Here is a 17,721-nt window from a genome sequence, read left to right as displayed (position 1 = left end):
TGCATACCATATTTAGGTATCATACCATGATTAGGTATTGTTCAGTTATCAATACCTCATTTTGGTATTATAATGGTATTTGAAAAAAATGTTTAACACAATTAATAATACTTCATTTTGGTATTCGATAGCTATTGAGGACTGCTGGAGGTATTGAACTACTATTGGAAATTTCCCTTTTATATGAAAAACCATCAAGTATTATTGAGGTATTACAATACCTGATCTAGTTATCAGTTTGGTGTTCGTAGAATATGCTTGAGATATTATTTGAGGTATTTTACCTCGTATGCAGGGCTTATTCATACCTCATTGAGGTTGTAAGTATTGAAAATTATCTGGTATGGAATACCTCAATTTGGTATTCAGTAGTTATTTTCTTCTGCTCGGGAAAAGGGAAATTTTCCAATAGTAGTTCAATACCTCCAGCAGTCCTCAATAGCTATCGAATACCAAAATGAAGTATTATTAATTGTGTTAAACATTTGTTTCAAATACCATTATAATACCAAAATGTGGTATTGATAACTGAACAATACCTAATCATGGTATGATACCAAAATATGGTATGCACAAGTTATTGACGAGTTATTCTTTCCTCCTCGGGATGGGATGTTTTTCTTTGCTTGCTTTGATCGTGCTTCATACTCAAATGAGAGCGAATTCTGCATTGCTTGGTAGGGATTGATTCGAGAATTGGGCATTTTTTTCCATTTGTATATTTAGGCACTGCAAGGCATGTAAAATCAGAAATATTTCAAAGCCAAAAAGATCCAGAGCGAAAAACTGAGACTTTCAAAATGATCTTGCTGAAAAGCTTATAATGTACCGCTACAACTATTTGAGTTCTCAAATAAGTGTTTTTTTATTTTCAGTTAGTGACCGTTGGGAACCACTGCATTGGCACCTCTTTGCTTCGTTCGTTCGGATCGGAACGATACGGGTGCTCTGCTGCGGAGCTGTGTTAGCCGAAGGTTCCCGTCCCGTTGTGTTGGTGCGAAGCGAATCCAACGGACAAACAGCAGAGCTGCTCTGCTGAAGCCCGAGCAACGGACGGGTCTGCGTAGCTACGTATAAAGAGCTTCAAGCTAGTGCTATTTTCAATGTATGAGCTCGTGGGCTGCTCTGCTATATGTAGACACTGGCGGCTGTGTGCTAGTGTTGAACGGAATGGAAGAACGGTTCAAACATGGCGACGTGCCATCCCTCACTGAAGTCGGATGGTACTGATGAAATATGATTGTAATTTTTAATGATTTTGACGAATTATGTCTATTTTGATAAAAGTTACATTTTTGAGATGCTGGTGATCTTCTAATGAGGAAAAGTTGAAAATTTCTTATTTTGGAAAGATGTCCAAAAAAGTGCCCGTAGCGAAATAAAACACATCTCAAAGCATTCCTTACATCCACAGGAATTCGTTGATAAACAAATCAAAACGATTGACCTTCAATTAGCGGTCCTTTTGACAGGATCAAATATTCGTCTTCGAAAGAAGCATATCTGCAAAGTGGCAGAAAAATTCAATTCAACCAACCTCTCTAGGCAGCTTAGGTAACACATCGCGTGGGAAGGTTGCTATCGTACATCGATCGCCTCTACAAACAACACATTCTCTCGAGTGGCACAGAGCAGCCAGCTGTGCGTGTGTGTGTTGAGCATGATGGTAAAATAACAAGGAACGAACGGCGAAGGCAGAAAATAGGTTTCTGCTAAAAATGGCGTCGTATAAATTAAAACATTATGAAATTATGTTCCATGGAATAGCTTAAGTTTGAAATATTCAACAAGAAACAAAGTCTAGAATACGAAGAGCTTTCAACAAACTGAATAATGATACAAATACTAAGCCTGAATTCTTATTTAGAAGCTTTCTTCTTCAGCCTATTATAAACTATTTCAAAACTTCTGTAGTTACCAAAAATTTCGAAAATTCAGAAGTTATTTTTAGAAAAATTATCCCCCGAGCGCAACACTCTTGCATTCATCAGCAACAGAGCATAGCAGCAGCGCGAAAAGCAAATCGACAATAAGTACTCCGCTATCAACGGGGGAAGGAACCAGCTCCATCGGTGAACGGATAATTCCGGTAAACTGACCTCGGAGCGCCAGCAAGCAAGAGAAGCAGTCCAAGTGGAAGCACCTTGCATTCGCAGCAGCACATCATCGTCGTCACCGTCCACACAGGCGATTCAAGATGGCTGCCCCCTGTGTGAAAATCGATACACTCATTCGCTGGGAGTCGGACAAGCAGGGTATACGTCCTGGCGGGGAATCTCCGGCTTGTCCTCGGGATTGTGGCCATGGTTAACGGATTTTGTGAACATTCATCGAGTATTAGACATCTTTTGGGGATCTTCCACTGCGTGACGTAATCAAATTGCGTCGTTATATAATTCCCTCGGAAAGCTTTTTTACCGGATGTTCCGGGTTGATTCCGGGTATCCGGAGGTTGTTTAGTGACCACTTGGACAAATTTAACCAATGTACATGCCATTTCACCAGAAACATTTACACTTCACATTTAAAACATATCACATTCAGTTCCACCGGTGGCCACTTCCGGAACCATGTTCCGTTCCTACCCGGCCGTAAAATCCCCGGAACCGGAAACCGGATGCCCTTCAAACAAGCTTCGCGGCTTCGATTCTCGAATCAGCTACGCAGAAGCGCTGCTGCAGCTGCCCTATACATACGGATGGTCGGTCGTCTTGCTGTATGTGTAAAACGGCAAGACACGGCGCAGCGGAAAACGAAGTGTGGTCAATCTGTGTGATTCATCATCCATGACTGGAATCGCGAGTAAACCCTCCCCCCCGGGGAAAGTCCCAAGTCCTCCCCCACACACGAGTCAGTGATATAGGTACTTACCAACTCGTCCAGCGTTTGGCGATGCTCTTGGCCGGTCCAGTCCAAACGGCGGGGCAAGATCTAGAATACGGTAACACCGCGGGAACAAACGGGAAGAAAGACAAGATCAAAACAAAACTGCGTTAAAAGTCAATGAACTTTCAGATCGGGCCCAGACGGTTTGGAGGCTCGTCTGGCGCATTGAGTCTATATACTAGTGTCTACACTAGAGTAGGACAAGGTCAAGGTCACACACGGCGGGCGCCGTACAACTCTGGTCCGTTCCTCTGCGGTCCCTCGACCGTTTCTTTCTACACTCTTTCCTTCGTTGTTGCTGTCGTGTCAAGTCTCTACCCATAACAGAGGAGGAATTTGACAGTTAGCCGAGCACGTGTGTGATCCTAAACAAAAATATTTTGAAGCTGAACGTTCGCGTCGCGGCGCTCCTCTGAGGAAAAGACGCGCCATCGTTTGTATACAAAAACCGAAACTTACGTTTAAATGCTCCAATTCCTGGGCCAAAACCTGGAACAAACGGAATGAAAGTGGGTTAGCTGATTGTTGGAACCGGTTCACCACATCCCGGAGGACTTTATTTTACCCACCTTGGCAGTTTCCCGCAGCGGTCCATTGGCCAAAAACTTGGAAATCAGGAAATAGAGTTCTGCAACGAACGGAGATAAAACATCGGATTTTGAGCCATTTGCACCACTCTCGGTATTCTTCATGCTGTTGCTGATAGGAATATGTACTACAGTCTACATCGGAGCAGTTTCTGTACTGTGTGCCTTTCCGAGTCAATCACTCGCTACACGACGAACAGCACGGAAGAGACGATCACAAAAAATAACCCACAAACAGCACTCAGCCTCTCGCACACCCTGACAGACAAGTCTGACTGATTTGCTATCAGATAAGTGAGTGTCATGCACACACATCAACAACAGACAAGCACCCGTGAACGAAATAAAAACAACGACCAGTGACCCAGTGCTGCCAGTTTTTACTTTTTACGCTGATGATTCAGCTCAAATCAGCTGATCGGAATCGATGGTTATAATTTAATGCTACACTCAAAACAATCCACACGTCAAGGGGTGGTCCATTAATTACGTAAGACAATTTTCGGGGTTTTACAACCCCCCCCTCCCCCCATGGTAAGATTTTTTGTATGAAAATTAAAAATAAGTTGTATGGCGCGTCAAAAATCTTAGAACTAGAACCCCCCTCCCCCATAAACCCTTACGTAATTAATGGACAGCCCCCAAGGCTACGTGGAAACAAACGTAATTTTGCTCCATCGCACTTTTCACGTAGCAGTTACGTGAACCGTAGGTGACCAAGAATGCACAAATGAACTATCTTTCCGACACTGTTATACGTAGTAGCTACGTGATTTGTATGTGCCTTCCATACAATGTGTCTGTACAACTTAGATGATGTTCCGGTGAAAGTTATCGAATCTTTCAATGAAGAGCACGATAAATGACAATATTTCGAATCTGCCACTTTCAAATGATGCTTTATAATTCCCGAAATAAATTACTCTAAGAGCTGTATTATTTCCTAATTGTATCGTTTTTATTAAACATTATTCTTCATTGGGTTTTAATTATGAGGTTTGAAATCCTTATTGTTTCAAAGCAATTTGACAAATCCTAGTTTAATTGTTGTGGTTTGTGATGTCGGCAGATGAGAGAGCATGTAAGCAAGCTAGAGCGGTTGGTCATTGATTCTAATTGCCCGGATAAAAACGTATCATTCAGTGAATGGAATAAACCAATAATGTACGTACAATATAACGTATTGGATACAATACAGCGTATTGTAAGCAACATCATTTTTGTTTGAATATACAATTTCAAAACAATATAATATATTGTAACTGTTAGCAGTAGGCGTTTTGACCAGACGAGTAGGATTGCTGAGGAAACTCATTACAAGCAGCCTTTCATCGTGTGATTCTATGGATTCTTACGTCAACGAAATCATCTCTACAGCTCATCAACTACGCGGGGTCAGATTTCAAATATCTGAAGAATGGATTGGGACCCTCTTGTTAGCTGGATTACCCGAGGAATACAAGCCTATGCTGATGGCACTGAAAAATTCCGGTATCCCGATCACTGGCGATAGTATCAAAACAAAATTACTACAGGAAGTTCATTTATCGTCGGACAAAAACGCATTTGTAGGTAAGCATGTATACCCGTATAAGCAGAAGCAAGGCGCAAACCATCCAAGGTCAGCTGAGCAGCCGCTGAAGGGACCAAAATGCAAGCACTGCCACAAGTTCGGTCTTATCGCAAGAGATTGTAGAAAGAAGCAGGGATCTGCATTTTCTGCGGTATTGTCCACCAACAACGAAGAAGAGAGCGATGCCTGGTATTTTGACTCGGGAGCTTCAAATCATTTTACCAAGGATAAGCATTTATTAACGGAGCAACGACCGGCGACTGGCACAGTATTAGCAGCAGATAAGGCACCGATGAAGATCGAATTATCCGGAGTCGTCAAGCTAACAGCAAAATGTTGTCCAGACATGCAACTGGCATCCATGATGTTCGCAAAGGTCTATTCAAGTTCGATGAAGATAAGAGCGCTGGAATGTCCTTAACATGTCATGCAGCTGTGGCATCGAAGGATGGGCCATCTCAACATTTCCAGTTTGAAGCAGCTTAAATCTGGTTCAGCGTCTGGTGTGATGTTCGAAAAAACTGAAATTGAAAATTGCGTCGTATGTGCCATGGGTAAACAAACTCGCTTGCCGTTTCCGAAGAAAGGACACGGGGCGGATGAAGTTTTGGAGATTGTTCATTCTGATATCTGTGGACCCAAGGAGGAAAAATCACTCGGTGGAAGTCTTCATTATCTATCCTTCACTGATGATAAGACGAGACGAATTTTCGCGTATTTTTTGGAACGAAAAAGTGAAGACGAAGTCATGCGAGCATTCAACCAATTTATGAGTTTTGCTGAAAATCAAACTGGACGAAGGCTGAAAACGTTAAGAACTGATAATGGTAAGGAATTCACAAACAAAGCTTTCCAGAACCTTTTGAAGAAGCGTTGCATACGACATCAGACATCAGCTGACTACAATCCAGAACAGAATGGTATGGTTGAGCGCGTTAATCGTACAATTGTGGAGCGAGCGCGCTGCATGTTATTTGAAGCGAAGTTACCGAAAGCTTTTTGGGCAGAATCAGTAGCAGTGGCTACATACAGTGGCTCAATTTCATTTTCGTACGGGGCACTGTTTTCATATCAAGTTGGTATAAAACTATTAAATGGTGCATGGACTTCGATATACTTTATCAATAATGAAGGTTATAGGTGTCATCTATTGTTTGGCAATGACAAACTGTATTCATTTGCTTAAATCTTTGGAATAATGGAAAAGTATTGAGATTGTGTCTATAATTGACCCAATTCCATATTCGTACACCTAACAAAAAAGAAATATACAGCATTCAAAACTATTTTTTAATGGACTAGATGACTACTTAAGCTCTTCGTTGTGTTGTTCAGATGCAGTAGAATACATTTGGAAAATTTATAAACGGATATATTTGAAACTTAAGTAAATTTAAGAAAAATACCAGTTTTCCCATGTTTTTGCTAAAATATTCGGTAAGTCGAAAAATAAATTGCATTTTTTTCATCATTACTTCCTTAAGAATGATAATTGCGAATATTGCACAAGTTTCAAAAAATTATAATCAGTTTTAGAGTAGCTAAGAGTGGATATCAACAACTTATACTTTTGAATCTTAGGTAATATAATATTTATAACAAATCCAAAACCAAAAATTTTAGTCAATTTCTTTATGTTTGGCTCCTATATGTATATACATAATCCATAGTTAATGTTCCTATCAAAACATTGCGTAATTATCATTTTCAATTTACATTTTACTACCAAACATGATTATAGAGATTTATAGAATAAATATTATTGCCATAACCGCAACACAAACGTGTTTTTAAAATGATGAAAACAACAGGATATATTCTATTAAATAGTGTATCAATGTTTTCTGCTCATTCAAGTTATTTTGTATTTTTCTTATAAAATCAATAAATTGCAAAATAGGGTGCTATTTTGAATATAATTTAAATATTATTTCAAAGATAATTGAATATTACGATGACATCAATTATGTGGAGGTATGTACAGCGTAGTTTAGGGTACTTTGTTGTAAAATGAAGTTCGTAGTTCAAATTATTTTTACAGACAAATTCGAAATTAACATTTACCTGTTGTTTAGAATGAAAATTTGGTTTACATTGATTAAAAATATCATTTTAGAAGAGTTTTGAACTTATGGCACAACAATTTTCTGAACTCAAAAGGGATAAAAACTGTTTATGATTTCTGTAAAGTGTATATATTTCAACTAAATTTCTATCAGAGCTTACGAGTATAATCTATAGATTGGATCCAATGACAAAAATAAACGTAATTGTTCGAATTATTGGATTTTATAGCAAAAATCATTGGAAAACTGGCATTTTTCATGATTTTACCTAAATTTTATATATGTCCACTAATAAATTGTCCAAATGTATTTCACTACATCTGAACATCATAATAAAGCACTTCAGTAATCAAATAGAGCATCTAAATTTAGGTTTGAACGTTGTGCGTTTGAATTTTGGTAGGTGTACGAATATGGAATTGGGTGAATTTTAGACATCAATTCAATACTTTTCTATTAATCCAAAGATGCATGTAAATGGAAATATTTTGTGCTTGGCAAACAATAGATGACACCTATTACCTTCAATGTGGATAAAGTATTTGTAGCTCAATACTTCATTTAATAGTTTTTTACTAACTTGATGTGGAATCAGTATCCTGTACGAATATGAAATTGGGCCACTGTATTTGGTAAATCGTTCTCCAACGAAGGGGCACAAGCAAATACCAGAAGAAGCGTGGTCTGGACGAAAACCAGATTTGTCCCGAGTACGTGTGTTTGGATCAAAAGTCATGGTTCACGTTCCTAAGCAAAAGAGAAAGAAATGGGATGCCAAATCAAAAGAAGCTATATTCGTGGGATATGAAGAAGAAACAAAAGCCTATCGTCTATACGATTCCGTTAAGAAGACCATATTCAAGGGTCAGGATGTTTTTTTTTTTATCAATGAGTCAATAGAACGAGATCAACAAAAAGGCAATAATCTAGCAAAACGATCAAGAAATTACAATTTTGTTAGCCTAGATTTTTTAGAAGATATTCCTGTTACTAATTCGAATAATGAACAGCCACTCAATACTGGAAAAGAGAGACTGCAAGTTTCCCTTAATGGCGTCATTCCAGACAAACCCGATGATGACGACGAACTGCAGGAATCTGAGGTTTCGCAGTATTTTTCGCAAACAGAAAGCAGTAGGGAAAGGGGTGGTAAAATAAACAGGGGTGGTAAAATGAACACCGTGCCTTTTACCGAGAAAAAAAAAAAAACAAATTTCGATGAATTTTTAACACGCACGGAAGATTTAGAGCATAAATCTGAGTTTTTGGATTGATACGCAGGTAAATTGAAGTGAAAATATCAATGAAAACTAAGATTTTAGAAAACCACCTTTGAAAATTAGAACTGACTTAACTTTTAGCTCGGAAGACTTGAGGTTTTTCAGTGAGGTGAATATCGTTATGATATGATGTCAAATCTGATTACCTTCAGAATTCTTTTTGAATGGGTTACAATCATTATGGAATTTGTTTTCGTTGGGGCAATGAAAATTTAAAAATATATTTGTTTGCTCACGTTTTTTTGCGTGGTGTTCATTTTACCACCAACCGCTGTTCATTTTTACCCATATAGTGCAAGTAAATTGAACATTTGCATCGCTTCTTGCATAGCGATGAAAATATGTGAAATTAAGCTATTTTAAGTCTGATCCATGTCGCTGCTATAGATTATATCCCTATTTTTGATGTTGTGCGATAGAACTATACAATTTCTTCGTTTTTCTATCAGAAACAAGATGATTTCCTTAAGGTATTCTTTTACCACCCCTTCCCCTAATGAAGATAGTTCAGACGATTCAAATGACGTGACAATAATGGCGCTCCCTCCACGACAACAACCCACCTTTGTCCACGGTGTTTGAGGCGCAGTGGACGGGAGCGCGCCATTCCCTGGCAAGTATAACGATTATTATCTTTCCAAACAAAGGTTTGCCGTCGTACCCAATTACAGATATATCCCGAAATCAATCAGTCGTGAGCATCAACAACAGCAGACGAATGAGGAAACCACCACCAATCCATGGTTTGAAGGCAGTACGGAACATAAAAGATCCGAACCCGAACAACCAAAGAAGCATTGAACAGTGATGATGCGGAGGCTGTGGAGAGCTGCATGGATAAGGAGTTTCAAGCTTACTAAAGAATAATACGTGGGATTTAGTTTGATTTACCAACCGGTGAGAAAAAACGATTGGATGCAAGTGGTTATTCAAGACCAAGGTCGATGAAAAAGGGAACGTAGTCCGATACAAAGCAGGATTGTCGCACAAGGTTTTACTCAAAAGTACGGAGTTGGATTATGATGACCGTATTCGCTTCCTGTGGCCAACCAAGTTACGTTCCGCATGTTGCTGAGTATTGCTAGTCATAGAAAGATGTGTGTGAAGCACCGTAGATGTTAAAACAGCTTATCTTAATGGACAATGGAGGAAACTATATAATGCGGCAAACCTGAAGAATACAAGCACTGGATCCGAGCGCAAAGTTTTGTCGATTAAGGAGGAATTTATATTGGATTGAAAACAATCGGCGAGGGTCTGGAAACAGAAAAAGTCGATTCAGTATTCAAGACGATAGGTTTCAAAACAGTGTCGAACTGAATCAATGTTTGTATGTACAAGCGCAAGACTACAGGAGAGAGACAGAATTTATTCTGATTTACGTTGATGACATGATTATTATTACAGCAACTGAAGAGGAATTTGTGTCGATCTACAACCAGCTTGAGAAGAACTTTGCCGTTACAAATCTAGGAGACGTACGAAATTTTCTGGGAAATTGTGGTAGAGAAAGGACAATGAAGGATACAAACTCAATCAGCAAGCATACATTCGCAAGTTAACCGAAAGATTCAATTTGCAAAATGCGAAGCCGTCCAAAGTTCCGATGGACACAAGCTATTACAGGAGAAGGAGTAGAGAGAACCGTTATCTAGCAATTCGCAATATCTTAGCCTTATCGCAGGTCTCCTGTATATAGCAGTGCAAACCAGACCGGATATATCCGTAAGCGTTTCGTTACTGGCTCAGAAATCAAGTTCACCGAGTCAACAGGATGGAATGAAGCAAAGAAGGTACTGAGATATTTGTATGCAACAAGAGATTATAAGCTGAAGCTGAGATTATTACGAGAGAACCTATTGCATGTACGTTGATGTTGACTACGCAGGAGATTGCAGAGACAGAAATTCGATTTTCCGGGTACCTAATCAAATATGGAGGAGAAGTTATTGCTTGGGTTTCGAGAAAACAGACAAGCGTAGCTTTGAGTTCAACAGAAAGGATGCCAAGAAATTAATTTGGACTAAGCGACTATTGGAAGAAATAGTTAAAGAAAGATATTAGACCAAATCATTGTATTTGAAGATAATCAAAGTTGTATAAAACTCGTTTGAAGGTGACCGAATTGAACGCAGGAACAAACACATTGATGTAACGATATTTCTTTGTGAGAGATCTGCAACAAAAAGAAGTCATCAAGATGAAATATTGTCCAACCGAAACAATGCTGGCAGATATTCCTTACGAAAGCCTCTGCATCGTGTACGTTTGGAGCAAATAAGAAAGATGATCCGGAATAATACGAAATCCAATCGAGGAGGAGTGTTAGCAGTAGGCGTTTGGACCTCAGTTTTAATTATAGTAACCCTAGATAATAAATGAAAAAATAAATCTTTGTCATTCACTGTTCAACTCTCAAACCAAACAGTCTTTCTACGACAATATACTAAGGAAAAAACATAACACTGTATTGTTTTTTATTGGTTTTATACCTTACAATTTTGGTCAAATTCCTTTTTTTTTGCGTAAAACAACTGTTGCTTTTTCTGTGTAGCTTGGTTAAAAGAAGTAAACAAAACAAGTTCAGAAAGCAACAAATGTTGGTGAAATATATTCAAAAATAAAAATAAGTAGTTTTTTAGAAGTCACATTGACATTAGCTGTAACGACGAAAGCAACCATGGTAAACATCTTTACTTCTATAGGAGTTAAAATTATTTTGCTACTGTTGGCACGAATATCCAGTAAGTTGGGGGACAATCCATACAAAATACAATTTCCTATACTTTTCACCACTAATATATAACAGTTCATTGAATTGTTTTCGTATTGTAAAACAATACACGAATTGCTAATCAGGAAATACATGAACAATATATCGTGTTGTATTTACAAAAATGTATGTATGAGAAAAATATCTATATTTCTCGCATAATCTGGGATAACGCCCTAAAAGCCATTGGTAACCACGTTTGTAGCTCGTTGTTTCTGAGCAAATGAATGTTTAAAACAATCCCAAACCAAATACCACTGGCAGATAGATAATGATCCTTTCTTCACCATAGAATTGTTAAAAAAACGTGTAAATCCATTCAAATCCTCGGAAACAACAAGCTACACACATGGTTACCAATGGATTTTAGGGCGAGATCATAAGTTATGCGAGATTTGTATTGTTACGATACTTAACCACCCATTCATTATATTGCAAAAATCTCATATACCATACAGTGAAACTGTTCAAAAACAAATATATTGTACTGTAATTGTATTGTCATTTTACAATATACTGTATTGTATTTCCGATATATTGAATAGTACTGTTACAAATACGTTATATTGTTTTGTATTGTATTTTTTATCCGGGAGGCAAAAAGACGACTAGTAACTGTGAAAATAAAATAATTCAAGTCAATTATTTTACAAAAATATTTAACTTACTTACGTTTTAGTTTGAGTTTAGTCACATTATAAAATCCTTGCGGAGCGAAAGTGTATGTATTTTGTATTTTAAATCAACAATTTCGGCTCCATATTCTGTTTATAGTAAACTATATGCCACAAAAAAATGGCTCCGTCTTGTTTCTAAATTTGATTCTGAATAAACTTTCATCTTAGAATGTTTTAATAATTTCTCGCATAATTTGTGATTTCGCGCCTAAAAGTCATTGGTAACCAAGTGTGTAGCTCCGTGTTTCTAACCAAATGAATTAATGAACCATGATGAAAACTATTACCACTGGGAGATAGAGGATCTTCTCTTCATCGTAGCATTGTTGAATAACGTGTAAAATATTCGTTCGCTCGATAACAAGAAACCACACATTTCGAAAGCGAAACCGTCGCTAGCCAACCAGCCATTGCGAATTTGACGTTTCACCAGTCTTACCAACCTAACAGAAAAATCACCTCCTTTGATTCGAATGATGGTGACGATTTTTGTAGGTCTGTTGAAAAGTTTGCGGCGCGTTTTGTTAGCCATGAAACAGACAATATTTAGAGAAAAAACAGCATGTTTTTCAGTAAAACTGAGTTACACGAAAAAAAAAAAATGAAGAGACATTTTTCTTTAACTATAAATAGTTAGTTCTGAACTTCGAATAGATCTTCGCAAGCTTGACTTACGTGAAGGTAGAAAACTTCTAACAGAATTGTCAAACTCCAAGTAAAAAATTACAATTAAGAATAACGAAGCTAACATATTAGCATGAATTTAAATAAAAAGCTGAGCCTAGATACATTCGAGTTTCATGTCGGCAGAACAGTCAACGGGCTAGATATGAGAAGAACCTGAAAAAAAATCATTGCGGGCCGCACAGAAATGGCATTGGCAGAAATTTTTGGAAGAATAACTTAGAAAAATTCGGGGTTATTACAAGAACGAAATCCTTAAAATATAATCTCTAATAAGGCTCTTTACCTTAGAAACTAGAAACTTACATCAAATTTGAAACTCGCCTATAAATCATCAAAAACTTTTCAAGACAAATATCCAAATTTGGATACAAAGAATATCAAAATCTTTTTTTTGTACCAATGTGAAACATCAAAATAAAGTAAAGTAATACATACAGTAAGCTTCATTCCAATGTAACTATTTTGACTATGACATGTATTTTTTCGGTCGATCTAAAACATTTCCACAAGTCGATTTCAAGGCGAAGAATCATCAGATCATTTTGGGAATCATACCCTTCAAAAAGCTTGAATTGAATTTAAAGTGTAGATAATAGGAGCTGTATTTCTATTTTAGTATAACGGGAAAAAATGCTGATATCAATGCATCCCAGGCCGGAGTCTATCTGCGTTGTTTTTGAGTTCTTCGACTATTTGTTTCCGTTAATGTTAATTTATTTTTCCCGGTGACCATCTCAAATTGTCCGCGTTTTTCTCGATGGATTAAAATTCCCGCTTTCTTCGGTTTGTTGGCCTATTCATTACAGTGTTTATCCACAAAATATCGCTCACACAAAAGAAGAGAAATTGTGTGGATGAATTGCTAAAATATTTTGTTGTAGACGTTTCTTCAAAAATGTTGTAGAAATCTTGAGAGGAGGTAGTAAACAGGTAGTATTTTTCCAGACTTTGCGTGCCCAAACCAAGCACCTGTTCATATATATTGAATTGAATATATGTTTTGGAAATTCAAATAGCCTTTCAGCATTAAATCGATGACTATCCGAACTTTTCAGTATAAAAATTTTATCGAAAATAAACAGATTGCTTTGAAGTGTACAGTTGGGCATTTTTTTTTTTAATTAGCATGACTTGTTAAACTTGACATGGAAATATTGTACTGTATTTAATCATGTTAGAAGAGCTGACCATTTTTTGATCAAATAATAATAATAGTTTGATGAGCCACACAATAATCCAAAATTAAAAAATAGAATTGAATCGCTTGATCAAAAATTTGATTCAAAAATTCAAATCGTTGCGACGAATCTCATATTCTTCCGCCTTCGTTCAAGCGCCGATTGAACGTAAGCGACGCTGTGTTTGCATGAAAATTTACATCATCTTTGCATGTTTTCATAAAAAAAAAACAGAGTTCAATGGCCCTACAATGAATGAATGAAATTTCCATATGAAGGTGTGCATTTAATTTAAATCATCTTGATTTGATAATCTGGTGGTTTTCACTTGTGTGGTATTGTTTAAATTCATTCATTAGTACGAGTTTGTCTGACAAATTCATGCTTCCGAACGTATACAGACTATCAAGAATCCTTAGAAAATCTTGGGTATAAATGGTCAGATTCAATCGAATTATTCACATGAAGATAGCTGGAGAAACAACTGGGAAAAATCACCGTAGGAACTTCTTATGGAATTCTTATGGGAGTTCCTGGAAAATTTTGTACAAATTTCTTCAAAAACACTGGATTGAACCATTGTGGATAATCTTGGAAGATCTACTAGAGTAACTACTGGAAAATTCGGTATAAAATTGGAATCAGTGAGCCCTGAAGGAGATCCTGGATAAGCATTTTGGAAAACTTGTAGGGTATCGCTATGAGAATTCCTGGTTAGATATTTCGAATCGAAATTCATCGCTAGGAAAAGAAAAGGTGACATTTGTAGAAATAAGAGACTCAAGAGATATTTCATTAGTAACTAGTGGTCCCGGCAAACTTCGTCTTGCCATCAAGTAGGCTTTTTGAAAAATGCTATGAATCGTCCATACAAAATAACAGTTCCGTTCACTCTCGTTTTTTTCCAACTTTCCTGGTAAATATTCTTGGATTTTTGTACACACAAACACGTCGGAACCCTTGACGAACGAAACGGAGAAAGAATTATCTAGATCCGTTCCAACCCCCGTTCGTAAGCCATTTCGTGACATACAAACACCATTCAATTTTTATTTATATAGATAGTGAAGTTTTAGAAATTTGCGTTAAGATAGAGGCCAAATCTCTAATAAGAATTCGGCTACAAGCCCTGCATTTATTAGGAGGAATTCCTGGATAAATCAAGACCAACCATTGAAAAGGCCTCAAGTCCAAAATGTAAACAAATCGGTTTTTCTGCTGATTTCAATGTACAGTCATCTCTCCCTTACTCGATATTGAAGGGACCATCGAGTTAGGGAGGTATCCGAGTTTACAGAACACAAAAGCAGTGCAACTGGCGTTCCAAGGGAACCGTCGAGTTAGCCATGAAAACCAAACTTTTACTATGGTTCTCTAAACTCGATATCGAGATACGGAATATCGAGTAAGGGAGAGTTAACTGTATAAGAGCCTATTCTTACTAAAACATACAATAGTTATTTAAAAATATGCATAAAAGTTTGAAAAAATAACATTTTTCTAAAAGGCCCCATCTCAATTTTCCGTCAACCAGGATATTCATCGCAAATGCTGCCTATTCTCAAAAAGAAACCGTGTTGAGGCCTGTTAAACAAACATCAAATTGCAATGTAGATTGCAAAAAACGTTCCAAATTCATTAAGTAGATGCAGGTTATACCACGAAGCGACTGCTCCTTGTATTATTTTATACCAGCACATACATAATGTTCATGAATGGCGAAGAGTTCAATCAATCACATATTTAATCGAACCGCACGAATCTTCTCTTGCTGTAGGGATCTCCATGTACTTTACTTCACCACTTAAACACTCTTCTACTCTTCAAATTTTCTTATTTCATCATCAATTTTGAATGATTTTCAAAAGGCCACATCAGAAGATGATGAAAAACAAGCCACAACTAGAAGGCCTCAACACATTTTAGAGTAAACAAAGGCGTTAACTCACAGGCCTCCTCCAGCGTCGGGCCAGCGTCCTATGGGCACAAATGAAAAGGGCTGCACAGCTTTTGGTGAAATAAAAGGCCTCATTTCCTTTGACTTCGTTTTTTTAGCATGATTTTTTGCTAAAATGATAGTAATGAATATTCATAGCTATAAATCAGTTTATCCATTGACTTTCTGGACGATAAAATAACGTACAATCTCTAAATTCATAATTTAAATTTGATTTATTGTTTGACAAAACAAGATTGCATTTTTCTCATTGTTTACTTTTTGGAGATGAGGCTTTTTGAATTGTTAGTCTTTAAATACCAGACGAAATTCATTGGAAACTCGTGATGGGTTCTTCGATACAGTTAAGCAACGCATCAATAACTTCCAGGGGAATTAATAATTTAGCATCACAAGTATTTCCTAGAAGAATTCCTGGTGAGGCGGCAGAGGAATCTACTAAAACATAATTCATGCTTTTCCCCTAGGAAAAAATCATCATAGCTTTGCCAATGGATGTCAACCTGAGGATGAACAGTTTTTTGGATGTCAACCTGAGGATTTCAGTTTTCATGGTATACTTTACAGGAATCCTCCATAAACTTACTTTGTATGGAAATTAGAAAATTGGCACAAAATTCTTGTAGGTTGAAAATTAGTGCCTTTTCCTCTACGCCTTCAATTTTCATGGTGTACTCATGGTTTATGGTTTTTAGGAATAGATCTGCCGTGAATCGCAAATCAGTCCCATCTGTAAAAAGTAGGCATTAAGAAAATGGCTTGTGATGTTTCCTAACTCGTTTTCCACACGAATATTCAAAAAATTCCAGCGGATTGGAACATGGTCAAATCTTCATGTAACATTCACAATTTGTTTTTCACTACTATATTTTTCCTAGAAAAATATAAAGATGATTAAAACACGTTTCATTTTTGTGTTATACGGTGCGGAAATCTGTAGTGGGATTGATATGCGGTTACTTTTCATTATGGGACAATTTGACTTGCTGTTTTTTCCTATTTTTACCGAACAAATGCAGATGGGACTGACTTGCGATTCACGGCAGAGATGCTCTACAAGAATACATTTTTTTATTTAATTTACAATATCATGATAGAATTTCGAAGAAAACATCTTGGATTTCTTTTGATTAATTTCATCCTGCAGCACTGGGTCGAAGTCTGGTCAGCGAACTAAATTGTACAGCGTAGACCGATTTCCCTATCCGGTTCTAAAGAACGCGAATTACATCTTATTCCCCGCAGTCACTTACCTGGAACAAGAACGTTCCTGCTCACCAAACTCTGCTCTTCCATTCTGAGGTTATTTGAATTCATTTTGTCAGATAAATCTATTAGAAAGATGCATTTTCTTCGCACTAATCACAAAACACTTCTATCATTAGTCAGCTTGATACTCTCGATTGACGGATCTGAGATCCGCGAACACCAAAGGTGAGTACCTTTTACTCGGCAAGCGCCGGCACTCACCACCACCACACCCGCACGAAATCCCTTTGAATGTATTTTCAACCCACACCAACGCAACCCTACTTTCGGAGAGTTCCTTCCTCCGCAAGTGAGTGTCTTCTTCCGTCTTGCTGCTGAAGGAGACCCAGAAAGGCGTATCGACGGGTCAATTTTCACTGTTTTTCACCGTAATCCATGAGGGCATCCATTTTTCACCGCGTTTATCACTTGCCGGGTACACTCGCACAACGTTTGCAGCCAGGTTTGAACATGATAACGCACTTTTTACCGCAGAAAACGACGATTTTCACGGAGCACACTCGACCGACCTGCTGCTCTGACTGGTGGTTTTCTTTCTTTTGAAATTCGGGCTGCCGTTCGACGTTTGCGTGACATATATGTGTTCGGGGAGAACTGCTCGAATCATCGTTTCATTGGTGTTGGTGTGTTTGCTGGAAATTCTAGCAGCCGTTTATCGAGGGGTTGCTCCATGGAGAATCGAAAAATTTCACTCACGCGCAAACAAATTTTGTTGTATAATCTACCGAATCCATGGTAGAATTAAGAACTGCACCAACGATTTTCAACCGACTACAAAAATCTGTTAA

General features: G+C 37.6%; 1 protein-coding gene across 1 annotated transcript; it reads right to left on the bottom strand.

The window, feature by feature from the left end:
- Positions 1 to 2,763: 2,763 nt before the first annotated feature.
- On the bottom strand, positions 2,764 to 17,471 carry LOC110681362 (PH-interacting protein-like). The gene is made up of 4 exons (XM_021857110.1): positions 16,918 to 17,471; positions 3,456 to 3,514; positions 3,346 to 3,375; positions 2,764 to 2,931 (listed from the first exon to the last, which is right to left on the bottom strand). The coding sequence occupies exons 1-4, from the start codon at positions 16,979 to 16,981 to the stop codon at positions 2,764 to 2,766; spliced, it is 321 nt and encodes a 106-aa protein (XP_021712802.1). The 5' UTR covers positions 16,982 to 17,471.
- Between the last annotated feature and the right edge of the window lie 250 nt (positions 17,472 to 17,721).

The sequence above is a fragment of the Aedes aegypti genome, unplaced genomic scaffold (genome assembly GCF_002204515.2).
Source record: "Aedes aegypti strain LVP_AGWG unplaced genomic scaffold, AaegL5.0 Primary Assembly AGWG_AaegL5_hic_scaff_757_PBJ_arrow, whole genome shotgun sequence".
Lineage (NCBI taxonomy): Eukaryota > Metazoa > Arthropoda > Insecta > Diptera > Culicidae > Aedes > Aedes aegypti.
This window is presented reverse-complemented; position numbering and strand designations above follow the sequence as displayed.

Excerpts from the sequence above, each read along its gene's own strand:
- LOC110681362 (XM_021857110.1), bottom strand. The coding sequence starts at position 16,981 with ATGAATTCAAATAACCTCAGAATGGAAGAGCAGAGTTTGGTGAGCAGG. Across the intron at positions 3,376-3,455 it reads CGCTGCGGGAAACTGCCAAG|GTTTTGGCCCAGGAATTGGA; the intron begins GTGGGTAAAATA and ends CGTTTGTTCCAG. Across the intron at positions 2,932-3,345 it reads AGGAATTGGAGCATTTAAAC|ATCTTGCCCCGCCGTTTGGA; the intron begins GTAAGTTTCGGT and ends ACCGTATTCTAG.